This window comes from Crassostrea angulata, chromosome 7 (genome assembly GCF_025612915.1).
Source record: "Crassostrea angulata isolate pt1a10 chromosome 7, ASM2561291v2, whole genome shotgun sequence".
Lineage (NCBI taxonomy): Eukaryota > Metazoa > Mollusca > Bivalvia > Ostreida > Ostreidae > Magallana > Magallana angulata.
In genome coordinates this window covers 28,408,764-28,436,623 of record NC_069117.1, presented here as the reverse complement: position 1 = coordinate 28,436,623, position 27,860 = coordinate 28,408,764, and the positions used below count along the sequence as shown (strand labels likewise).

Genomic DNA, 27,860 nt, shown 5'->3' with positions numbered 1-27,860 from the left:
CAAATTAAACCTTCATTTCTCAACAAATGAGCATCAGTTTTCATTAAGAACACGAAAAAAGGAAGAAAATCATACCAAGTTCAATAATATCTATAGCCGCCTTGCCCTTGTCTTTTTGCATTTAATTTGACAGTCAGTCAGGTCTCTCAAATCAATACACATTCCAAACGCACAAATGATCCCAAAAAGGGAGATAACTCTGTAAGCGGTAACTCTTCTGAAATAGGCGCGGTGTCATTGTATCGTCTAATCCGAATTTATTTTGAGATAGATTTCATCAGTACATTATGCAAATGATTATTTAAACATAGTGTTTCTGTTTTATCTTTATAAAAAGGGACAGTATGGTTACTATGAATCACCCGCATTTCCTCTGTTGTAATCATAGACGTAAACAAAAACAGTTGTGCATCATATTTTAGGTTACTGCATGCGCGGAGTTAGTAGTTTCTTAATTTTTGAGGGAAGGAAAGAAAAATATATGAGACCTAATTGTGCAAATATTATCTGAAGGGTAGGCTGGGTTGGGAGAAGCCCCTCTATAATAAGACAGACATATAACATGATTTAAATTTTTCTCATAATATTAAAAAAACCCTACCTCACTGTACAATATGGTCAGGGGTATGTTTTGATTATAAGAATATTTCATGTCAGGTGCATGCATGTGCCTTATGACTCAATGTTTATATACAACACTGTTGTCTTGAAACATTTTCCAGGGGGAGGGGTGGTTCAAGGAATTTATTTGCAGGTGGCCAGAGACCAAGCCATATTACTATGTGAAGTGTGAATTAAAGTAGAATTATCCAGGGGAGAGGGGCTATATATACACATGAAGAATAATTTTAAGGTTATACTCATTTTCTTTTTTTTTCTTTTTTTTTTTGGGGGGGGGGGAGGTGCATATATATTGATTCAGTCACAAAATTTATTACATTCCAATTGCATATTTCTTATTACCGAGAATAAAAGAGGGTGTGTAAATCCTGCAAGTAGGCAATCAAAAGCCATTTTTGGTTCACATGAATATATAAAATTTAAATAATTCTGAACTTAATCTTATGCGAGGGGATGAAGACACTCTCCCCCACCCCTTTATATCCTTAATGCATGCAAACAGCATATAGCAATTTAATATAGCTGACTTAGGTAAATGTCTCCTCTCCTCCATTTCTTAAAAAAATTATGAATATAAAAACAATTATACTTGGCTTATTTGTTTTATTCATTTATACTAAAAACATAAATTACTTTCTGAAAGAATAATAATGATATAAAATAATGATATTTTATAATTGATGTACCCATATATGCATGCACACTCAACAATTTCAATTTCTTTTATGTATGATATGATGTCAATGTGTTTATTGTATGACTCCTTAGTTTGACTCCTCTTATTTCTCCAAAAGCACAGTCTTCCCATTCTTTAAGTCCATGCTTTTATTTTCATCATTTTCATATTTTATATTCCCAGGATAAGAGTGTTTGTAACTTGTCCCCAATAAGAACAGCATTTATGCAAATCCCAAAACATAGCAGATACCAGCTGAAATGAAAATGATTTTTCTGTGAGTTTAACATGTAATCAAAATGACTGAGAGATTAAAATGGAAGAATTATTTTCTACAATTTGACAAACAATGGAATTTATTTATCTTGATAAACATTTCACTCTGTTAAGATTTGCACTTGTTCAAATACAGCTTTAAAACAGTTTTTTGATGATCGACACCTTCACCCCTGTTATGTGTAAGATTACTGTGGCCCCTTTATTTTACTCGACAAAACCTTAACAGTACACTTCTCTCTCTCTCTCTCTCTCTCTCTCTCTCTCTCTCTCTCTCATATTAATGATTTAGGTATACAAGATTTCTATCAAGCTAGTGCAGTTACAGTGAAATCATACCATGTAATGTTGATATGTTCAATGTGGATGAGCAATTTTTAATGATGGATGTAGGTTTAAAATAACATAAGTTTAAAATTTAATCATTTTAAAATTAAACACATGTACACACATACATAGGACTACATGTCATGTAGTTTGCAATTTGAGCATTAGAGGTCTAATATTTGCATGAATGGGTAAAATGACAAACACTTTAACTATTATTTTAAAGTTTCACATGCACATTCTAAACAAACATACCATGTCCATATATAGATTCCTCATATAGAGAAATCCGATGAAGTGACCCCTGCGAGATGATCATGAACAATTCATGATTTTCCCATGAATGATTCATGAATTATATTCATGAAATGTTCATGAACAGTTCATGAGGATCCCATGAACTTATTATTGGACATTTTAAAGTCATGAATTTTTGTTCATGAAAAAATGTTGATGAATATTCATGAATATAATTTTTCATGAATAATTCATGAACAGTTATATTCATGAAGCTTCATCATTTGATGAATGTCCAATAATAAGTTCATCGGATCTTCATGAACTGTTCATGAATAAGTTTAATGAATCTTCATGAACTGTTCATGAATATCATTATGAATTTTATTCATGAATAATTCATAAATAAAATTCATGAACTATTCATGAAAATTCTTACCTTCTACATTTTGTATATAAAAAGGTAAAATCTCCTAAAAATCAAATATAACATACTTTATTATAATAAATTGAAGAATTAATGAGACAATATCTTAAGTATCACATAATTCTTATGTACTGACTATCACTTTAAATAATCAGCAAGTTTGATAAAGTTGTTTTAAAAAACAACAGGTAATGATATCAATTCTAACCCATTAGCTTTAAAGGCATGTTACAATATTAGAATTGACAAACCAATATGCAATGATTTGAAATATAAGCGACATTAAAATATGATTACTAGTTGATAACTATCAATATGTTCTTTATGAAATCTTCCTTTGTTGCATCTTCCTTGCCTCTGCTCATGTTGGTTTCACTTGTATTCCATATATTGCAATGTGCATTTACTGCATGGTAGGTAAAATGCTCCATCCTTTAAATGATTATTTTCTACAAACCCAGAGTGTCTTGGTGACAATACTTCTTGGTGGCAATTCTTCAGGCTTCACATATAGCCCCTTCGGTGGCAGAAGAGTTGTACCTCTGTACTGTACAAAAATAATATGATAAATTGCAGTATAATTATGACATGTCGTTTAAAACATTTGGAACATCAACTAATCATTCAATCATCTCATTTAATTCTTATTTCAAATATTTTTATCAAATGATAATGCTGAAATTGCACTAGAGCTTAAGAATGAGAGTGCCTACCCTAGAAAAAGTGATATTGCAGAAAAATAAAACAACTCAAGATGAAACGATGAAAAATTCAGGAGAAAACATAAATAGGCATTATGCCTGCTGTTCAATCCATTTCAATGTATCTATATACTCGAATAAAATACTTCTTTAACTTTTTACGATGAAACTATAACTGTTTTCAAATTTGTAAATGATACTGGCCATTCTATTAGAAATTTTCAATTATTTGCATTAGCATTTATTTATTACTTACTGAAATTTAAGTTCAATTATCACTATCTTTAGAGCTGTCCAATGTTCTGGTTTCACTGCATAATTCTAGAGTAAAAAAAATTTGTATTAACTCAAATGACATCAGCATATAACTTTACCTTGTAATTGCACCGATTTAGGTATATCAAATGTGTAATTTATTATCAATTATGTAGTTAAAACTTATAAGTTAGTCAAAAAAGAATTTCACTACAAATTAAAAACCGCCATTTTGAAATGTTTGAAAAAATGAACAAAACTTAATCTTACGTTTTGACTCCCTCATAAAAGTTATTTCAATATACATGTATACATACTATATTACCTTTAATACCATTACTTTGAACTACATCTGCTGCATTATCTTCTTGCATGTTCCATGCTTAATTAATCCATCGCTCATGTTGAAGATCCGTCTGCTTTCATTCAAAACGCGTAATCACTGGGCGGAAGTGACGTAGCCTAATAGAATCAAAACAACTCGCTGACTGTGTATTCTGAGACTCTTTCATTTAGTTAAATAATTTTTTTTAACATATGTTAATAATAATCAAAAAATATCTTTAAATGAAACTAATTATAAAATGCTTCAGTTTTCATTATTATATTTTCAGAGATTGAAGAAACGTACGATTTAATATCGTTCGGTTTACACAAGTTGTGTCTGTTAAACTTCAACCCCCTTCGTTTTTGAACCCTCAAGGTTTTGGAACTTAAAAAATAATTTACACTCAATTAAATATTCTTTCATACAATATTTCTATAATTTGCAATTGCATTAATGTTTTAAAGCAATATTTTCATTATTGCTTATCATTAAGTTAATTGACAAATTGAAGTTCAGTGTGTTTTTGTAACGGAGGCGAATCGACATTTCACCTCATAAACAATGGCGGACTCTACGAAACTCGGAGTGTAAAAAAAAAACGTTAGTTGTCTGAGTTTAAACAGCTAATCATAAATGAATTGTTGGAAGTTCTCAACGGAATATTTACATAACGGATTTGTAACTTCTTAGAATGAATCGCTTTCAAATGTGTGCAACAGTAATGCCTTTTACAAAGAAACCGCAAAGGTTCTAAACTCGACGGGGTCCAAATTTCAACCGAATGTGCTCGGAACATTTTCTCTGTCGTTCTCCCAGGAACAGACGCACTTCGTCTTGTGTGTATTTATGCTTCTATGATAGACTGACAACCTACAACGTCTTTAATAAACTTGATATACAATGTACTTCAAACAAGTTAGAATTCAACGTATACTAAATCTTTTTTCCAAAGAAATATGCAAAGTTTTAATTTAATTCACTTTTTCAGCTTAGTTTACAAGATTTTTAGCAACATAAAATTGCCATAATGTATCATCTGCAAAGACTGATTATTTACTAATAAATTATGTCATTAAAAAAAATATAAATTGAACAATGAAGAAATTAAGCGTCAAATTTAGGATCTAGTAATGACCATTTGATCATGATGTCTGAGACCTTCGCTGTTGTCAATGAATTTACATGTTTCTTAGAATTGAATAAATAAAGTAACTATAATATATCACATTTTTCTTTTTCAAAATTAAAGATGCCACATTTATATAGGTGTTTGCATGAATATTCATGAATGTTCATGAAGACTGTGTTTTAATATTAATATTTTAAGATGTATCATTTTTTTTAAAAAAAGATTAAGTGTTCTGAATATAGAGTAAACTATGTTATTTATAAAAGTATTTGTAATTAATTATATATTTCGTAAATTAGAACTTCATGAAAATTCATGAATGTTCAATACCTAGAACTATTGAATACCAGGTCAATTTCCTGTATTCTTGTATATTCATAATTTGTTCATGAATTACATTTTAAGAATATATTCATGAATAAAATTCATGAACCACCTTTATGAACCAGTTATGAACCAGTCATGAATACATCATGAAACTTCATGAACGGTTCATTAAAGTTCTTAAAATCATGAATTTCATCTCGCAGGGGGATGTCACATGAAATTCAATTATATTTGTTTATTATAAGATTTCAGACAGTGTTATGTTCTGAGTGGTATAAAAAGCTAGTAATGATAATTAATGTGCATGGACATTTTATATCAATTGGATGAATATAATGTGTAAAAAAATTAATAAATAAATAAACTGTCATAGAAGAATTTTCAACACAGAAGAAACATTGATCAGCTGTTTATGAACGGGTCAACTAATTTTCAGAAAATCAAATCAGCTGTATATAATCCTTTAGCCTGTACTGTACTGATTTTCAGGAAACCAGATCAGCTGTTTTCACAGTCTCACTTTGTTTACATACAAACAACTGCATGTAGTCAGACTGAGTGTAGTGTAAAGCTACAGTATTGTCTGTACAAATGCTATGAACTGATTCGATCGTGTCGATTGAACTTTCTGAAGAAAATGAGTAACAATTTAACGGAGCGACTACATGTACATTGTACAGTATAAATGTAAACAATGCAGTCTCTTCTCGTGTTTTGAACGAAACAACACAATAAGTTGATCAGAAATTCATCTACTGTATAAAAACACAGTAAAATAGTTACTTATTTATCTGGTCTATTACAAATACACTGTATATCTATTCTACATACCTGATAAATCATCAAAAGATCGTTACCATCGGGAACACCAGCTACACGTGTTTACATCAATTAATACAGCGTCTGACGAGCGCTTTCGGGACGCAGATTCACACCAATACGACAGATGTGTTATAGAAATTCTTCGTATATTCTCGTTGTTGTAAATTTATATATACACATATGTGTGATTCGTTGTTATAGGTTTTCCCATGAAGTATTAAATCAACCGTATATTTTGCCATAACTATGGTTTCGGTGTATTTTCCATACAGTGGTAACAACGTTATTGTTGACAAGCCAATCGTGTTAAATCGTTCGTGTAACGTGGGTGATCGTTCGTGTAACGTGCGGGATCGTGCGTGTATCAGGAAAATTGGTTTGCGTTTTTTACCGTGCATGTTCGTGCGTGATCGTGCGGTTTTTTCGTTTTGTAACTTTTTTTACGGAATGCCAGGATTTATTCTTCAAACAAAGACTAGTCGTTTTTGTAAAACAATGTGAATTTAAAACTTTTTATTATATAAAAACATTGGCAGTTGTTAACATTCATTCTCTCTTTCGTCCTTAAATACATTTTTTTATTTCTATAGCTCATTCAATCCTTTGTTCGGTCGAGTTAGTTTTGCTTAATTTTACAATCAGCCTATATCAAGCATCAATTGTGTCTTGACAAATAATTTCAATCATATTAGCAAACGCGACACGTTGAATGAAAGCGGCTAAGCTTACCAATTCCCCGTTTTAAACTAAACGATTATTCCCAACGTTTTTCTTTCAAATTAGAATACGATACGCATTATTATCTAGTAGATTGTATACAAATTTGTTTGCAATAAAATTTATTTAGACGCTTTAAAATTTAGAATAAATAGAAATAAATCAAATATTTACTGTACATTATGAAAATATTGGATGTGAAAAATGGAAATTCTATGGAACAAGGTAACAAATTTACCTGTATCACGCATAATTAAATCGTACGTAAGAGAATTAAATTACATAAACAGTCAACTTGTATGTAAATAATTTCGTGTAGTTCATGCATTATCTTCATTTCAATTACACGTAATTTTCTTTAACTTATAATTGAAGTTAATATTTGTTATGGAGACAAAATATTAATTTGTGAGTGAATCCTTTATATTTGTGTATGGATGTGTAAAAGTGTTAACTCGTAAAATACAAAACATTGCATGACTAAAGTACATGCCGCTTGTCAATAACACACAAATATAAAGCAATACAAATTAAAGTAATACGTTTCCATAATTCTAATCTTAAAAATTAATTTTGATTTTGCGTGTTTAATGGTGTAGAATCGTTCGGTTGCGTGGTTTATCGTTTTTGTTCGTGTATCGTGAAGATTCAATAAGTTAGTGATCGTCCGTGTATCGTGCGTGATCGTTCGTGTATCGTGCGTGATCGTTCGTGTATCAGAATCGTGCGTGTCGTTTGTCAACAATAACGTTGCTACCACTGTATATGGAAATACAGATGCGGGGCATGTATTATGACGTCACATCTCATTATCCCTTCATTAGCATATCAGAGCGATGTGTAGCCTTATCTGCACTGCGTAGGCAAATCATATTTTAAACAAATATTCTGAAACCCAAGTATCATATCATTAGTTTACATTAGTGAAAAAATCCAACATTAATGTTATTGTTTTTAAAATGCTAAACCAGACTCATTAATCTGCAGCAATTCTGAATTGCGCAATATGTGATATTTTCCTACGCCAATATTACGCCAAAAATATAGTCCTTGTTAGATTCTAAACTTTGATTACTTTTTCTATGCCAAGTTTTACGATAATAAAAAAGAAAGAAAAATATTCTATTATAATTTCCTTTCATCTTGATTTAATGAACAATTAATCATTTTTACGTTTGAAATGTCGAAAACCATAAAAGACTCCTTCCTTAAGTATAGAATTTTTATTACACAGCTAAATACTTGTTTGCGAAAGACTCGTTCATACTTCTGTCATAGTAAATGTAACTTTTTTAAGTTTATGCAATCCATAGTTCCAATTCTTACTTCATTTTAGATAAATATACTATGAGTTTTTCTTTCTTTTTTATTATTAATACTTATTGCAAAAAAAGAATCATTCCTTTTCCTTCGATGCTCTTATTTACAGTTTGTCCGAATGCAAGCTACTACGGAGATAACTGTTCTACATCTTGCCATCAGAACTGTTTGGATGGACGGTGTGACGTCGTGGATGGAACATGTCTAGGCTGCATTCAAGGATACACAGGATCGACTTGTGAAACAGGTTGTAATACAATTGTAATTAATATATATTTCTACGGAAAACACCACCTTTTTATGTATATGATATATTTAATAAATTGATAATATTATAATTGCAAACAAACTTAATATAAATCATTTTGAATATTCAAGTTTTGATTTATTTCAAACTTAAAAAACGTGAAGTAATTTCACACTTATCTTATTATTGCTTAAACGCTTTAAAAAAATGTATACATTGTTGCATATGTATGTGTGAAAGATTGTGAATTTGTGTCCCTGAAATAATACACTCAACGTTTCTACTCAGATTTTCAAAAATGCTTTTTGCATTCATGAAATTTGTTGGCTGCTTTTCATGTTTTAATATTTTCAACTTTTCAGCAGATCTTGAGTTTGAATGCCGCATTTTTTTTAAACTTGTAATACAAATACTTTTTTTAAAAATGATGTTGTGTACAAAACTCTGAATTATATATTTGTCTTCCATTATTTTGTTAATATGCAAAATAATTATGATATTGTATTTGCAACCGTTTTTAACTTATCTTAAAGGCTTTATAACGTAAATGCAATCATTTTTTTTTTTTGAAAATCATGATTAATTTTTAGCCATTTAACTGTAAGTATGAATTTCTTAACTATCAAAATAATTGTTATTGACAACATTTGAGTAATTCTGTTTCATATTTTCAACATAAACAATGTTCTGATTTTTTTTACCATAAAAGTGATCTGAATTTAAGATAAAAACAAACTCTTTTCATTTTACTTTTAGTTTTTATAATACTTTCAAATAACAACTACTTGTTTTGGAAGCAGCATATGAAGTGTAGGTGTAACTGATATCAAGAATAGATAACAAAAATAATGTTTATATACCTCTTTCAATATAGATATAACTTCATTCTGATCTGAAAAAGGAAAAGAAACATGGTTGTTGCAGCCAAACAAAACTACACGGAGGGCTTAAATTTTAAAATCTAACGTGAGGAAGGATAATATCACCATGGAAAAGAATTCATTTGACCGGTAATTATATCGTCATCTTTTGTTGCATCATGTTTATGCATTTTCATGTATGCAAAACAAAAGATTTTGAAGGTGAAGAAAAAAAATGTTCACAAAATCATGAAATTTTATATTTTATTTTTAAATGTTAAACATACTTTAAAAACCAGCGCTTATCTCTCCAACATTCAATGTCAACACTCGATGAATTTTGTTTTGAATTCAGTACGATGACCAACTTATTAGAAAATTTGCCGGGCTCGAATTCTGGATAATTTTAAACAATCTTTATCGGCAACAGGACTTGAAAATTAAACAATCAATATTCTAAACTCCACTTAAACAAAATGGAATGAAGAAACATATACATAAACTCACTTTTTAATATTCTTATTTTATTAATTATCAGGGTTTAGACAACGTTATCATTTTGTTGCGTACAATAACAAAAAAAATAACACAGAAAATATCATATTGTTTGTAACAAAACAGTATTTATACATATGAATACTGAAATATTTGATATTGTCATTCTGAATGCAATCGTCTTGTATATTTATAGGACTACTATTTACTGTGTAACCGTCTATATTTAAACATGTATTCCCTATTCAGATAATCTGAATATTTGTTTTGTGCAAATTTATACAAACAGAAAATATTTTATTGTGTTAATAAAGTAACGTCCATATTAATAAATACTGAAACATACACTGTTCATTTGAATGAAGACTTTAATATATACATGCGACTTATTGTATATTTGTAAAGACTTGTTTTTTACTGAGTCCACAGATGTCGCTGTAACATTGCCGACAAGACTTTTACATTTATTGATGTATAAAAAGGACCGTTTTGTGATGAATGTTACCACCGAATCTATGATTAATTTTTGTCCAATATAAATTAAAATTCATTTAATAAAAAAATCATATTCAAATATTCGGAGTTATAAAATTTTCATCAGCAGAAAGAAAAACAGCAATATGTGGATAAACAATGGGATGAACAGGACAGCAAAGAAAACAGATATGAAAACACCTGCATATTTCCAAATGGTGGATAATACCCGGCAATGGACAATGGTGATTATCAGGAATTGTGGAACCTGAATCAACCTTCACTTTATGATTAATAGTCAAATGGATTTTATATTCTTCCTCCTTCAATAATACTCTGGTTAGATTAATTTGATTGATAGTCGAATGACAAACCAATGATATCATTTTAAATGTGTGTGATGATTGTCATTTTAAAAAATGCAAAATATCTGTGCCCTTGTTTTTAACGTCTGAAGCTTGTGAATCTTATATGTATACAAATTTAATAACATTAAAAAAAAAAACTTAATTAGTGAGTGATTTATCTAAGGACATAGTGTTTTTAAATGATCAAAGTATAGAAACAACAATCATTTCCCCAATATTGATGTGGTAGCTTTTGAGATGATGTTTAACATTTAAGGAAATAGAAGTATATTTCAAGAGTACATATACAGGTTAAATAATCCTTGAACAGGTCCAACCCAGCATGCTTATTTTTCAGACTTTTCATTCCATTGACCCCCCCCCCCCTAAAATTTGGTTGGTTTGGCATTCATACATATATATATAAATTAAAGTTACATGATTGAAAGTTCAAAATATTGTAAATATCGTCTAATCGTTTTCATTCACGGTAAAATGCAATTCATATGAAAGTTTTTGTTCATTCTTCAAGAAGCATGTTTTCACTTGGCAGCTGGAATACTTATTATAATGAACTGTTTTTACCAAACACAATCCTTGTTGTTATTGGACTTATTGTCGGAGTCATTGACAACGTAACTGTTATTTGTGTATACCAAAAAGGATTAAAAAACAAAGGAAACGGTCGTTTTTTCATACCGATCTTGGCAACTGTAGTCTTAATGTGTGTTTCATTTAGTGCTGTGTATCATATACTACAACTTACACATTTCGTAACGTTCCCAAATTCCTGGGTATGTAAATTTTTCTATTATTCAATTCGAGTAATTGTTACTCACTCAATAATGATAATGACAGCGATCGCAGTAACCAGATTCCATCAAATTGGCCAGATCATGAAATGTCAAATTACGACTTCACGATTACGGATTTTCATTATTTGTACAGGAATACTTTCTTTTATCTCATATATTCCCACACTTTTCGTTTTCGGAACTGTTGAAGTTTACAAAGACAACATCACTAGGTGCATGTGCAAGGAAATTAATAACGCAGCCCAAGCGCTGGATAAAGGAAATTTGATATTCACTGCAGTTTTACATGGAACGTGTATGTTTATTGCGTGGACCCTGAGGTCCACGCAGAAAATATATAAGCGAGGTTAAACCGGATGCTAAGGGGAAATTCAACCTGCGCATGAGCTAGCCTGGTTCCTGCTCACGTTTATCTGAATCGGGATCGGGATTCCGTGCCATATGCACACATAAGTTCAAAGGCGCTGTAATTGTAAAGTTGTCGGTTAACAGTACAAAAACAAAGTATACGTTGATTGGCATGTGATATGAACTATCAGTATTATGAAATAAGTTAATGTTATGCCGAAACTACAACATGCATCAACTAGCATAACTTGCAATGTTTTGTTGTTTTTCGAATACACATGTAACTTAACTTTACTTTTATAGTAGGCGAGGCTAGAGAACTTCCCGATTAAATTTTTTTAAGCATTTAAGTATAATTGAATAATTATGTCACTGTATGAAACTTTAAATCTCAAGAAAAATGCATTAAAATATGAAAGCTGTCACTGCATAGTTAACAAAGTAGTGCGAATCGTAATGTGAGCGCAAATAGTAGAATTCACTGAATGCCTGAACTATACATGCAAACTTCATTCATAGATAGATCATAATTATTTTAGAAGTATGAATCTTTAAAATTCTGAGATAAAAAGTCAGGGCTATACATACATGTATACGTAATACACCGTACAAATTTAGTGGTTAAAAGTGGTTAAACGCAGAGGGCTAGAGTCGGTGGAATCTCTGATAATCTTAAGGCTTTCACGTTTTTGTTGGAAACACATGCAAATGGTCCACGTATTGTAGTCCTTTTTTAAAGGACAGCAACTTGTCATTACTGTGTCCTACGTTTTAATAGCAATTCACATCTTTGAAAAATACCGCAGACAAAATAATCTAACATAGTAACCACTGAAACGGAAGTTGGAGCAAATTCAAAGCAACCGAGCGCTAAAAAGATTCGAAGACAGAACTCTTCATGGTCGCACCGTTTCAAGTTGATGTTTTTCACTTTATAAGTGTGCATGTTGATGGTTTTTATACCCCCTTTTCTTATTTTGAAGAAGGAAATGGGTATCCTCATTTTGGGGAAAGACAGCGTGAAAATGTTTACATGGCGATGTGCGTTCTTTATTTTGCAAATGCAATTGTTAATCCTTTTAAATATGGATTCATTGACCATGCTTTCAGAAGAAAACTTGTGATTATGTTTGTAAAAAAGGGTAGCTAGCCTTGCCCAAAGTGCATAAAATGTACATCTTTTTTAATTAAATGGAAGGATTAAAATGTATGTGCTTAACACGTTACTCCGATCTAACATTTTTATTTAAAGGGGACATTCAAACAAAGATATGAAAATGTATTGCTCGAATCACAACTACATTCATTTTATTTAGTTGCCTATACGGGTCTACTCAAATGATTTTCAAAAATTATTTGTGACAGTTGGGTTGCTTTAGTTTTTACTATGAGCAATAATAGAGATATGATACATGTTGAAAATGGTGCTTTTGTCATACTTCTATACACTCCTGATTTTGATCATACGTATTTTAGATGAATATTTTATCAAAAAGATTATTTAGATCGTGTATTATGGAAAACAATTCATTTGTTGGAATCTGCGGCACTTGAACTTGTATATGACTTATCGTGATTTAAAATATGAAAATAATGCAGTGACAAGATGGACACGCGAGTTGAAGATAATAAAAAAAATAGAAAAATTGTATGAGTGTGCATTCCTTTTTTGTGAATTACATATATAAAAAATAAAAATAAAATTTAAATCACACCCGTTGGTATGAGCTTCTTACATATAACAAAAGCGCGAAGTTTAAAATTAAGAAGACGTTACGCCATTTCTAAATTTATTTTTGCTGTAAAGTTCTGTTAATATTTTAAAACAATTGCATACATCTTGAACATTAAGGTGGAAGGCTACATCGTCATAAACATGTCTGACTTCCGTTCGAAACGCCATTGTGTTCCGGATTGATAACATTATGTCGTGGTACAAAATAGCTATACACCGTTTAATTGAACTCTTCTAACTACGGAGACGAGATAGGACTGATATCACCAAAACGCTTAGAAAATATGTCAATTTTCTTCCTGTTTAAAGCTTTTAACTAACATTGATTATCAGCTGTTTTGTACGGAAAACGTGGACTCTAAATAATATACCGTTTCCCTGCTCTGCTGCTATTGGCAATACATTTTTGTCATGTCATCTGCAACAGACGATCATACATATGTGGCGGATTATCGATATAGGTAAACAGATGTCAAATTTTCATTTAAACTATATACGTATGATGAATATAAAACGAAAGTACCGTAGTACGATCTCTTGAATTGATCCTAACTTCCCAAATTAAAAAAAAAAAAATTGCAGTAAAAGACTTTCACTGAAACTTTGACATTAAACTAATGTATTTTGATTTAAATAGATACAGCTAGGTAGCAATAGCAGTAGAAGCCCGGATTTGCAAGCAAAATGAGGGAAAGAGGATTCTGAAAAGGATCATGTTTTTCATTTCCACACATGCATGTGTATCACTATGGACATCTAATGTATGTATTAATATGCGTATGGTTGTTGTTTATAATTGCTATTGTATATAAAAAAGTAAAAGGCAATTTATAATATAATTAACTACTAATATTTTGTTCTGAAGAGTTAAATATATATAATGCATTCATCAATAATATAATTTTTCAGCTTCAAACATTATCATAAGCACTACTTATCTTATATCTACATATTTAGCATAGACTTGTTCCTTTTTTAATTTTTCTTCGTGATTTTTGTTAATTAAAAAATTGATCCCAAGATATTTGAGACCATGTAAAATAAAGAAAGACAACTCTTAAACAGGATCTTTCATACCAAGATTTTTGCAATAATTAAGTATTTCCTTTAATTTTTCAATTTCTTTCAATTTCTTTTCTTTATCCCATTCACCAACGAATATTGTTTATATTTTCAGGTTTTTGTGGGATTTTGTCCAGCAGTTTGCCTTAACAGAATTTTTTTATATTTTAGTTTCATATTTATGTGGATTCCAATAAAAATCATACAAACTTCATTCATGATTTTTTTGTTTTTCATTTCTAAACTTAATAACATTTCACTTTCATAAGAATTTTAAAACAGAAATGTTTAAAAATTTGATAAATAAGGGGTTATCTGGAACCAGACTGATATTTTAAAAATTCTCTAGAAAATAGTGTATTGTATTTTGAGGTATATTATTGTTGAATACTGTGCCTAGTATTGGTAACAAATGCATGCAACAAATATCTCCTACACTTATTTGGTGTAGAGATCCACCTTAAAGATAAATACAAATGTTATCATCAAAAACAAATATATTAAAAGCAATATTTTCCTTCTTATACCATTCATCTCAAACCTATTACGCACTCGTTGACAGCAACGTAATTTCTATGGAGACCTATAAATAGCTTTGTCAACAAAGATATACTTAATTTATAAACCATTACATTGGTTTACCTACTGTTAAAAAAGAAAGATGTGACGTAGTAGGTAGAATAAGAAGGAAGAAGTTTAATGTCCCTTTCGCATCCCTCTGATCTTTTGTTAGAACAAATGCATGTATCAAAGAAATGAGTACTGCTTTATGTTTAACGTATTTATAAAATCATTCTATAGATTAAAACAGTAGGTTTTAATATAAAGAATTAGATTGTATCTAAAAGATTAAACAGATTTGTAAAGTGTTTGCTCTGGTAAAAAGTAGATTTATATAGGCTTCTCGATATCAAGCACATTGAATTTGTAGTACAGGCACTCTATAAAAAAATTACACACTCTTAAAACCTTACAAGTTGGATAAAAACAAGCATAACAAGCCAAACATATTGACGCAAGCGTCAAATGGGCCGCAAAAAAGTATATATATATATATATAATTGTTGTATGAATCATCATTGGTTTTTTCCTAAATGGAATTATAAATCTTACCACTCTTCAATTTATGAAGATAATTATGGTTATTTAATTGCATGAGGTTCTCAAAAGTATTAAAAATAAATCAGGTCAGCACAAATTTTCAGGTCAATTTAAATTTTCAGGTCTTTCATATTTTTCGTAAATAATTGATATGAATGTCATTTCATGATATTTTTCTACCACATCTCACATGGAAATATAATAAATACACACACACAAAGTCATTTTATTTGACGCAGAACATAGAAATTCAAATATATCATTTATATAAAAGTTCATGTCATTCAGGTCTTAAGTATTTCAGGTCTTTAGTATGTCACTTACAACCCGATGTTTTGAAAAGAATGAAAAACTCCAAAATTTTCCGAATAGATTATAGTCTCGATAAAAACGCACATAACACGACAGTCTATAAATACCATTAAATGAAACATATTATTTACATTTACGAGTAAAACAAAAATATGTAATATTTTTTAAAGGCATACAACATATTTCTACATGCAAATTTACTTTTTTAAATTCATAAAAATAGGCAAAATAATAATTCTATATAAAAAAAACTATCCCGCAGAAACGCAGTTACAATATCTAAATGTATATCAAATAACGGACCGCCTTCTGGCGGCCCGTAATAAATATGATTTGATAGTAAAGCCACTGTTTGAAAATTGTATTTCGGATATTTATAAAATGCATTTGCCAGGTTATAAATATCATTTATCTGCCTCTCTCTTTGTATATAATAAGCGTCCAAAAATACGGTGCATGTATGACGTCAAATCAGTGCATTGCGATCGGTCAGTTGTTTCTTTTTATCGCTTTTGGAGTTATATGACTTCGCAGAGGTAACCTTTTAATGTATTTCAATGTGTCCGTACCGATAACAATAATAACGGATTACTTTATTTTTTGTTAGCCTTTTTGATGAATTGGTGGTGCGCGTAGCACATTGTTAAAAAAGTTTTATTAGCTTTTTTTGGCTTTGTGATGTCGATCACAATTAAACTTATTAATAAAATTCATTTCTTATCATTCAATTTAACATTCTCAAATCATAAAACTCGAAATATTATCCATCAAAAAGTGTAAATAATGTAAGAATACTAACCATAACTGAAACAATATGGATGTATCTGGAGTTGGATGTACCTACTGAGCTTTGATAGATTAAATACAAATAGAAAGTTGTAACGCGAACTGGCTAAATAAAAAATGAAGGGAAAATACATGCAATGCCTTGTTATATTCCTCACTGTGCCGCAATATTCGATTAAAATGGGTTGGATCAGTGATTATTGGGTATAAACATGATGCAAAATGCACGATTGTGGACGAAAATAGTTTTTATATTCACAACTTTTTCATACTGAGAATTCTAAAAGCAGTACAATGTTGAATGCCTTTTCCGCAGCTTGTTCTTGTTGCATGAATTCCAGAAGAAAAAACCTGACTACCCAATGAGTGATTGTGTCATTTATTGACCAGATAAATGACAGAATTATAACTAAAGCACATGAAATGTAGAATTACAATTATCATATTAGCTAATGTAATAACTGGGATAAGGTCTTATGATAAATTAAGGATTTAAGCCTAGAAATGTTAAATTGCAATTAGTGCTTATCCCAGTTATTATTATATAATGAATATAACATTTTTTGCAACAAGAAGGTGGCGTTAATAACAAAGGGCTACCACCTGTAAAGTTGAAATTTCACTCAATTTATAGCACAAAGACCATAAGAATAACAAGATATGTACATATAACCATACACATACATATATATACCCATACATGCACGCATACATATATATAATTATATGTATACAGATGTAGAATTACACACATTAATATACACAATTACACACATAAATATACATACAAATATGTATAACTATACATGTATACATTTTATCCTGACAATGGAGGAGGAGGGGAGATGGTGGTTAATTTTGCACCTCGTATTGAAAAAATTTAATTAGAGCGGCAAAGGTTTTAGATTTCGAGAGTTCGATCCCGATCAAAATGAACTTGAAGATAATACAAACAATACCCAGAAATCGGAAGATTTGAAAAATTAAATAGCTAATTAGCAAAGAAAGTTTGTATATAAAACATTTTATGGAACATAGAATTTTATTTATATTCACAACTTTTTCATACTGAGAATTCTAAAAGCAGTACAATGTTGAATGCCTTTTCCGCAGCTTGTTCTTGTTGCATGAATTCCAGAAGAAAAAACCTGACTACCCAATGAGTGATTGTGTCATTTATTGACCAGATAAATGACAGAATTATAACTAAAGCACATGAAATGTAGAATTACAATTATCATATTAGCTAATGTAATAACTGGGATAAGGTCTTATGATAAATTAAGGATGGCGTTAATAAAAAAGGGCCACAAGGCATGCTAAATTCTTGCATGACGCATGCAGCGCCACCCAAGGAAAAGGTAATTTACCAAAAACATTTGATAAAGAAAAATTAAAGCTATTAGCTTAACAAAAAAATAATAGAAAAAAAATTGACATTATGCGTACCCATATGATAAAATCAATAAATCTTTAGCAACTTGGTAAAGGTATAATACCTTATCATGTTGTTCATGACTAAACAATATGCATCAATGAATAAAAAAACTAACAACTGAATTTCACTCATGGACACATAAAAACATTAGCATATCACACAACCCTTAAAGGTTTAGACCATTATGATATGTTCAGGACGTGACTGGAAGAAACTCTGAAAAATTAGAATTAATTCACCCGGCAAGTTCAGAAAAATTGCATAAACCATGCACTAGTATGATGATGCTATGTATACATAAATTAGAGTAGACAAATTCTAAACTCATTTCAATGTTCTCAACTGCACACATATAACTCCTTATACAAGTATGATAAGGTCATGACCATGTAATTACATGTAATCTAGAGACACATTCTCAACTCATTTTAATGTTCAAACTGCACATAAAAAAAATCCATGTACAAGTATGATGTTGTCATGACAACCTATACAAGAATAATGCAGACAAATTCTACGCTGTTTCAAATGTTCTAACATACACACATATAATTCCTTGCACCAGTATAATTAGATATGTTAAAGTCAGGACTAAATATCGAATAAGTAGAGCAGACAAATTCTGAACTCTTTTCAATGTTGCAACCTTGCATATCTAACACCTGAATACAAAATTGCTACCTAAAACAGTGATTGCATGAGCAGTCACTTGTTGTCATATCTACTAGGTAGATTAAATATAAACCATATATATATATATAACTAGGTATGACTTCTTACTGAGGGGGCAGCCATATGCTAAACCCTTACCAATATAAGTCGGTGGCAGAAAAGGTTTAATGATTACTAGTATATGTAATGATAATAGCCTAACAAGGTTTTAAAATTGAAAGGAATTAATTCTAATGTAACGCTTGATCGCACTGGAATGCCAACGACCAAGTTGCTGAATGACATTTTCGGCCAAACCACTCTTTGCAGCCTCTGTTGCAGCACCAATACGAAAACTATGCCCTGCATACTGTGATGTGTCCAAGCCAATGAATGATACTGCATGCTTTAATTGGGCTGTCACATAACTGTGAGGAACTGGACGCCCTGATTTAAATGTAAATAGTGGGCCTGAACTGTGTTTAAATTCAGTAGTGAGTGTTTTCAAGGCTTGGACTGGGCAAAAGTTGCGGTTGAGGGCATTTGCAGACAGTGTTAATACTATTGGTTGACTGTTGGCAAAGTTTTTGGCATGCCTCAGGATAATCTGCACTGCATTATCATCCAAAAACTGAACATCTTGTCTCTGTATAACTTTGGCGTAAAAAGAGATGTTCCGTGGAACCAATTCGCCTAGCCGCATGAAGGCATGGAAGGCAAGAAGAAAAACAGCTGACAATAAAACTCTTACGTCATGTTCTTGGACTGTGTGTTGTAATGCAGAGAGCAATTTGATAAGAATATATTTTGTAATTGGAAGTCTTGTGTCAACAGATTTTGAAAGATTGTGGGAACCCTTAAGAATTTTTCTAACTATGAAGGAATGGGTTGGGTCGAAAACATTATACAATTTATGGACATAACTTATAGCCGAAACATGTGAAGTGATCGTGGCTGGGCCTAAGCCTTGTGTAAATAAGTCACCTACGAAGTTACAAATAATGATTACTGAAAAGGGAAAGTAGAAAGGTAGGTTATTAGAAACACAAAATTTGTGTAGTAGAGTCCAACTTCTGAGGTACAGTTGTTTCGCAGATGGGGACAAGGATGCCTGAAGGAGCTGTTGGCTTGAATGACTTAAATGTAGATCAGCTCGTTTGGCACTACTGTTGGCGTTGAGTCCAACCATGGGGCAATCTTCTTGGCTTCCTGGAATTTAAAACGGGAAAGGTAATCCGCAAGTACATTTTGCTTCCCAGGAATGTGTTTTGCTTTGAATAAGATGTTGTTTTTCATTGCTGCTACTACTAATCGACGTACAAGCTTCATCAACGTTCTGTCTTTGCATGATTGTTTATTAACTACTTGAACAACTGCTAAATTATCGGAAAAGAAGAGAATTTTTTGATTAGAGAGATGTGTGCCCCAAATTTCCATTAACAGGACAATAGGGAAAAGCTCCTTGATGGAAATGTGATAATTTGCATGTATATCTAACCACGATTCAACAAACCATTTTGACCCATAGACTGCTGCATAACCCATGGAACCCGAAGCATCAGTGTACATATGTAGCTTATGTGAAGACTGCAATTCATCTTGATGAAAGATAGATTTGCCATTAAAATTATCTATAAACAATTGCCAGGCTTTAATATCTGCCCGCTCCTCAGATGTAAAGTCTATTTCCTCAAATGGGTCAGATACATGACACGTTAAATCTATAAGGCGTCTAAGAAATGCGCGGCCAGGGGTGACTACTTGGCAAGCAAAGTTGAGTGAGCCGATTAAAGACTGTAATTCCTTCAAATGAACTATTCTTCTATGTACCGTCTTTGCAAGGAGTTGTCTCAAGTTGACAAGTTTATCCTCTGGTAGTCTGCTTATCATATGTACTGAGTCTACTTCTATTCCATAGATGGTCAAACAAGTTGTCGGGAGAATAGTTTTAGATTGCTTAAGGGATACTCCAAGTCTTTGACATAAGTTCTCAAAGTTATTTACGTCAGAGAGACATTTTTGAGATGACGGTGGTCCTATGAAAAAGAAATCATCAATTAGATGAGACATACCCGAGGCCTTGTAATTATTTAACATAATCCACTGCAAAGATGTGCTTGATTTCTCAAATAACTGACATGCCGAACTAGCCCCCATAGGTAAACATTTGTCGAAGTAATACTGATTGTTCCACACAAAACCCAAGAAGTGATAATCTAAGGGGTGAATTGGAATGTTTCTGTACCCATCTTCAATATCTAGCTTGGCCATGAGTGCTCCTATCCCAAATTTCTTAATTAGCTGGATCACATTTTCAATAGATTCATACTGGACAACTGCCTTATCTCGAGGAATGTGTTCATTAACTGAGTTACCTTCTGGAAACGATACATGTAGATCATGGATTATTCTAAATTCTCCCTGTGACTTTTTGGGAACAAGCGCCAATGGAGAGCATATAAAGTTATCAAAGGGTTTAGAAGTATAAGGACCAGAAATGCGATGGAGACCTAATTCTTTGTCTAACTTTTTTCTGACCACCATCGGACTTTTTCTTTCCGATGAATGATTTTTCTTAGCAGAATTTGACTGAAATTCAGAGCACCCAAGCCTAAATCCAAATTTGAAACCATCAACCAGAAATGTTACCAAACTTTTGTCATAACCTTGCAATTCCTGAAGCAAAACATCATGCTTTATTGTTGTTGGAACTGAAAATCTTGGAGTTTGCCTTGTTTCTATCTGACTTGTCCCGGTGTTGCAGTTGATTTTGGGGTGCTGGCCATTGCATAGCTGGCACATGTGCTTGAAATTGCATGGCGAGTTTTTGGACTTTTTATTATTGTTGTAGCTAAAGCAAAAGAGTCGTGGTGATCTTGCACTATACTGGGTGTATGACGAGGGACGAAAGGAATGAATGAGAGTGGAAGCTTTGACCATGTACTCTGTGATGGGGAGTTGTCAAGGCGCCTTATGTGACTGACGCAGCTTACGGAAGTTCTCGTCGTAATATATCCAGGCATTGTCACCATTGGAGCTCCCGATTTCCCTAACTGTGAAGCAGTATTTTAGCAGATTGGCAGATTCCTGGGGCAACTTTTCTGTGTATATGGACATGAATATCAGAAAGGCTGAAGTCCATTGATGTAAAGACATAATTGACTGTTTGAAGGGCTGAGAATTAAATTGAATTGAATTATTCTCTATTTTGATCGATACATCTTCTTGTTTGAAAGTTGGTAGCAAACATTTAAGATCAATGAATTGATCATTCCAAATTTTGTTTTTGACACGAACCGGAACAGTTGACCCAAGAGGTATGCCATCTGCAACTGTGAATGGGACAGGATGAGGAGAGTAAGTGTTAGAACCTATATCTGCCACCGACTCACCTGAAAATAGCTGTTGAAGGTTGTTGAGTAGATTAGCATTATTCAAATCAATAGAACTATTGCTACTCGATGACGCCTGCAGTTGTGTATCAGCAATAGGGGGGTTGCTTGTAGACGGCATTGCTTGCTGTTGTTGCCTGAGGATGGCTGCTGCCAACTGGTCATAGTCGATGAGTGGGTTGCTGGCACTGCTTACTGGTTGTGTGGTTGGATTCAAATCTGTATTGATTTGGCTGACAGGTTGTATGGACATACTCGGATCTGCAATGGTCTGACTACTGGCAATTGTAGACGCATGACGAGTGGATCTCTTTGATGTCTTTGCTGGTGGAGTGGGTTTAGGAGCTGAGGATTTTCTTTTCTTTGGTGGCAGTATGTTCCAAAATAAGTGAATAGATGGTGTAGATGGTGTATTGACAAGACAATAAGCAACCCAGAATTTTATTATACATAGAGTGCAAGGTGCAAGAAGCCCAACTCTATATCTCATAATTAATCTGTTCTTGCCAATTTATAACCAGCCATTGTCAGTAATATTTAACACGAAAATTATAAGTCATACAAGATAGACATGGCAGGCAATATTGGCTCAATAATTATATTTGTCATACTTCCTGACTCCCCAAAACAACCCGGAAGGCTAATTTATGGATAAACCTGTTGTCATACAAGGTAAGATCATAAATCCAGATCAAGCACATATGCAAGATCATAAAATTCTTCAGGCAACCATATTAAATAAATAAACAGACTTCCCGACTCCCAGCACAAAGACAAGGATTCAAGAAGTTTAAATAAATAAACTCGCTGCCGCACAAAATATGATCATAATTCAAGATCAAGCACAGATGCAAGATCATCAACATTCTATAGGCAACCATTTTAAATAGATAAATAGACTTCCCGACACGTTCTAAGGAGTCTTGCCTCACACTGTGCAACATGTAAAATTAATGATGCTCAGACAACATGACTTGATTGACCCATGTTAATAACATACATGGCATGACTTGATGTGCCATAATTATACACTAATTGTCAATTGGCCATTATAAATGCATTTCCATACTTAATAATTTGAAATAAACTTACCCAGTTGGCATCTAATATTGATACAATAATACTTATCTAGAAAAATGCACAATAACCGCATTCCTTATGCTTCTCCAATATTTTTTCATTAGCGAGGGGGGATCCCCGGGCTTCAGGCTTCTCAGCGGAGGGTTGGCGAGGTGCACGCCATCTCTGCCTAAGTGGGACATATCTAACCAAAATCCCCTGTGTCTCCAGTAGAAGATGTTGCTCAATGTCTGTGTTTTTTGTGTTAGGAGATCATTAACTTCCGTCACACTCTCGTTGTATCCCGGGGGATTCGCGGAAGGATCCCTTCGCAGAAGCTGACCGATGATCACCACTCTTGTCCCGAGGCCGTATATCAGGTACTCGGCGAAGGAAACAATGTTGGTTACAATTTGCTTATTTGGTATAAAACCAATGTCATTGCCACCTATTTGTATAAAAAAAACATATGAGGAGTCTCTGTAACGTCCCTTATCATTCGATGCAGGTCGTATGTTCGTAAACCTCCACTGGCACAAACCGAGATATTAAACCGGTCATCGTCTAGATTTAGGTTTTGCAAATTCGGGTTAACGATCATAAATTCTGCCAGCCTTCTGATGTATGAGTGTCCGAGGAGACAGACGTGTGTTTTTGTTGATTCGGGATCCACCCCTGCCATGTTAATTGAAGATATCAGTAGACTTACTTTCTTATTTCACTGCATGCGTTAATTTTGCACCTCGTATTGAAAAAATTTAATTAGAGCGGCAAAGGTTTTAGATTTCGAGAGTTCGATCCCGATCAAAATAAACTTGAAGATAATACAAACAATACCCAGAAATCGGAAGATTTGAAAAATTAAATAGCTAATTAGCAAAGAAAGTTTGTATATAAAACATTTTATGGAACATAAAATTTTATTTATTCGACAAAAAATAGTACGTGCGACATCTGCAAACGTAGTGACAGTCACCAGTGATGTGTAAATAGTGCGTATGCCGTATGGAAAACGCTGAAGAAGTGGTTGCACTCCTAATGTATGTGGGACGCTTTATTCTGATGATCGACTATGTACTTGTTTTAATTCAAAACTCATCATTTAACAATTTTAAACAGCCGTGTTACGTGTACCGTGGCAGTGTATGCATTATTACTTATCATGTTAGTTACTGACTCACTACGGAAATATATTGGGTTGATCAATTTCATAGATGGCGAGGCGAAGTACAAGATGCCTTACATCTCGTCCAATTAAACTCATTTAAACTCTTCAAAATTATCAATACCATCTTTCAAATACGCTTTAAAAAAACTTCGCTTCACCCATCTTAATTACAATGTTTTGTTGCTATTCAATTTTAAAACTCTGCAGAAATTTGAGCAAATTTAGACGCTGCCATTTTGTTCTACTCCAGACACAACAATGTGACGTCAATATTCAAAGGGCAACTACTCTAATTTTAAAAATAATTCCAAAGAGCCGCTACTCTAAATGTTTAAAGGACTAACTGAACACGATTTCTGTGTTAAATAATATGAAATATCGAGATTAGTAGGTGAGGCGGCGGCCAATGATAGCCATATTGCCTAATATTAATCTTCAAAGAACCTACATAGAGATATATGAGGCAATCACGTGCCATGTTTAATCCAATGAAAATATGACATTTCAGTCCGAGGGAAAACAAATGTATATAGTCCACTAATGCATGTTTCATATGCGGCAGTGTTAATGTTATATATATATATATATATATATATATATATATATATATATATATATATATATTATATTTTCATTATATACATTCTTGGAACATGTAGCCTCCACGTCACAGTTTTTCTTTCTCTCAAGCAAGATTAAAGTGTATTGTTTATGTTTCAAGGAAAGTTATATGTTTTATCTACCTATAAAGTGTTTTGTTTACTTGCAATTGAAATGTCATAACATCTTTTATTTTGGAAATTCGCGTTTTATAAATACATGTAGTTTTTCATGTAAATCAGACAAGTACTAGCTCAAGGAAATGTAGATCCAGCTACAATTTTTTATGCAGGTATCAAAGAATGTTTTTTAACGGAAACGCCTACATCTCACTAATTTATTAGATATTAAATGATATGTATTGTAATGTTTCAAGGCAATACTTTTAACATTTTAAAAACATTTATTTTGAAAACACGCATTTTAAAAGCACATGTAGTCCTAAAACGGAACAGTACTTAATACATGTATTTATTGATTGTTTGAAAAAAATACAATAAAAAAATTCATAAACGCAAACCACATTAACAACTCATAATATTCCCTGAAATGTTGTAACAGAAAAAGATTACGTCAGGTAAATGTCTGATCTTTTCAGATAAAATGCATTAGGTTGCCAAGGTCTTATGTCTGAATAAATCTTTATATTTATACTAAATACTGGTCTTACCTTCATGTCCTCGCTATTTTTTTCTGTTAGAAAATAAAGTTTTAAATTCAATTCACTTATGTTTTACAATAAATCTTTCTAAACACAACACATAGGAAATAGAATAAAAGACTACCACAGGTGTGTTTTTCTTTTTTATTTGTATGATAAGTATACATGTAATGATACATTTTAAAATCAGATCGTCGATCCGCTCCTTGTTTTTCTATCGTCGCTACACGAGGATCTGTAGATACCCCGCTTGAGGTCAACAATAGGTGAACTTGAATTTAAGAATATTCATGTGCTATTTTAGTCAATCAGAGCAAGTGTTATAAACGGTAATATTAGGTTACAAACCAAATTGGAGTCGTATGACGAAGCGACTGCATATGTTCTCAAATCTCTCGGTATCAGCGAGCTAAAGACGGGGTATAAGTTGATTTTAGACGACCTCAGGGAATCCAAAGATTGTTTTGACATAACTTCTAAAACACGTACCTGAGGAATGGAACCTACGATTTTATTGGTCAGAACAAAGTTCACCAGGAGGTGACCTCAAGCGAAGTTTGTTCAGATCCTCTTGTAGCGACAATAGAAAATTAAGGAGCGGATAGAGGATATGATTTTAATCAGATTTCATTTTCCCCCCTTTTAACATCTCCTTTTATAAACCAATGTATCCCTACTTAAACAAATGCGACGCTTATCTCTTGCTATTATCATTCTAGAAGGATACTTATGCTACATTTTTAAGCAAGGTATTATGAGCAATTTTTTTTTTCAATACGATTATAACACATTTACAGTGTAACAATAAAACAGCACCACAAACACGTTGTTTAATAAGTATTATAGTACAGCAAGATTGTTCCTCTTTGTACATCTGATGTACTAATAATCTGAACTAAATAAACTGAACATATCTTTCTTAGCTGGTTAAATCACTACCTCAGTGGTTTAAAAAATATATATTTGAATTTCTGATTATAAAAAAGAATGGATATTTTAAATTAAAAAAACCCAACATCATTTCCGACGAAATATAATTGATCAAACTAAATCTCGAAAATATTTACAGACAAATAGATCGTAATGCCCGTTTAAGTATAAATGATCATCTTATTTTATAAATAATTAACCACGTGTTACTGCAGAGCAGTTCATATTTTGCAGATATGAATCAGGAAGTTAGAAAGATTGAAGGAGGTGGAATGCGCATTACCAAAGGTTACCCAACTATCAATTATACAAAATATAATTTTTCAAAAAAAATGTTTAAACTTCCGCTATCAAATGTCGGAATATTTTGAAAACTTTACTCTTTGTACAATATATTTGCGAATGAATGCATGAACTCGTGGGTTTGAACACTTTGAACATGTTTAATCTAATATAATTGTTTACTGGACTTTATACTCTACTGAAAATTGGGGTTTTAACCCTGAAACTATAAAAAAGTGAGTTTTTCAAAACCAAATTGCATTCAATGGATTATGTTAATAAAGGTTTGTGGTTTGTTTTCTTCTTAAACATATAAACCAACAAGACATGCAAACAGTGTTGTCTTCGAAAAATGATACTTTTACACTTGAAATATGGAATTCTTATTATAGCAAATTATATTTACCAAACACGATTCTGCTTACGTTCTGGCTTATTATCGGAACGCTTGGAAATGCAACTGTTATTTTTGTTTACCAAAGAGGGTTGATGAATAAAGGCCATGGGCGCTTTTTTATACCGATCTTGGCAACTGTAGATTTAATGTGTGTTACAGTGAGTGCTACATTTAACATAGTTCAGATTACAAGACGTGTAACATTTCCTGACTCGTGGATTTGCAAATTGTTTTTCTACTCAATTCGGGTGATTTTGACTTACTCAATGCTTATTATATAAGAAAAATGAAATGACAGTGTATGTTGTCTTATATTCCAACTTTTTTTGCATTTGGAACTGTCGAAGTTTATAAAGAAAACATTACTGGGTACAAGTGTAAGGAAATAGATAATGATACCATTGCATTGGATAAAGGAAGTTTGTATTTCATGACAGTCGTTCATGGGACATGTATACTTCTCATAATTATATCATTCTTTTCGATAGCAGTATTTATCTTTAAAGTCTATTGCAGACGCAGACGAATTACCATGAA

General features: G+C 32.1%; 2 protein-coding genes and 1 long non-coding RNA gene across 9 annotated transcripts in view; 2 read left to right on the top strand and 1 right to left on the bottom strand.

Annotated features, from left to right (window-relative positions):
• The window catches only part of LOC128155183 (mucin-5AC-like), a 148,572-nt gene that overhangs the window by 48,264 nt on the left and 72,448 nt on the right, over positions 1 to 27,860 (top strand). The window lies entirely within an intron of this gene.
• On the top strand, positions 13,635 to 14,992 carry LOC128155190 (uncharacterized). Its single transcript, XR_008239554.1, has 3 exons — positions 13,635 to 13,945; positions 14,122 to 14,245; positions 14,662 to 14,992. It is a non-coding gene; the product is annotated as an uncharacterized LOC128155190 (long non-coding RNA).
• LOC128155187 (uncharacterized) lies at positions 19,020 to 23,296 on the bottom strand. Its single transcript, XM_052816787.1, has 2 exons — positions 22,227 to 23,296; positions 19,020 to 20,043 (listed from the first exon to the last, which is right to left on the bottom strand). The coding sequence occupies exons 1-2, from the start codon at positions 22,714 to 22,716 to the stop codon at positions 19,064 to 19,066; spliced, it is 1,470 nt and encodes a 489-aa protein (XP_052672747.1). The 5' UTR covers positions 22,717 to 23,296; the 3' UTR covers positions 19,020 to 19,063.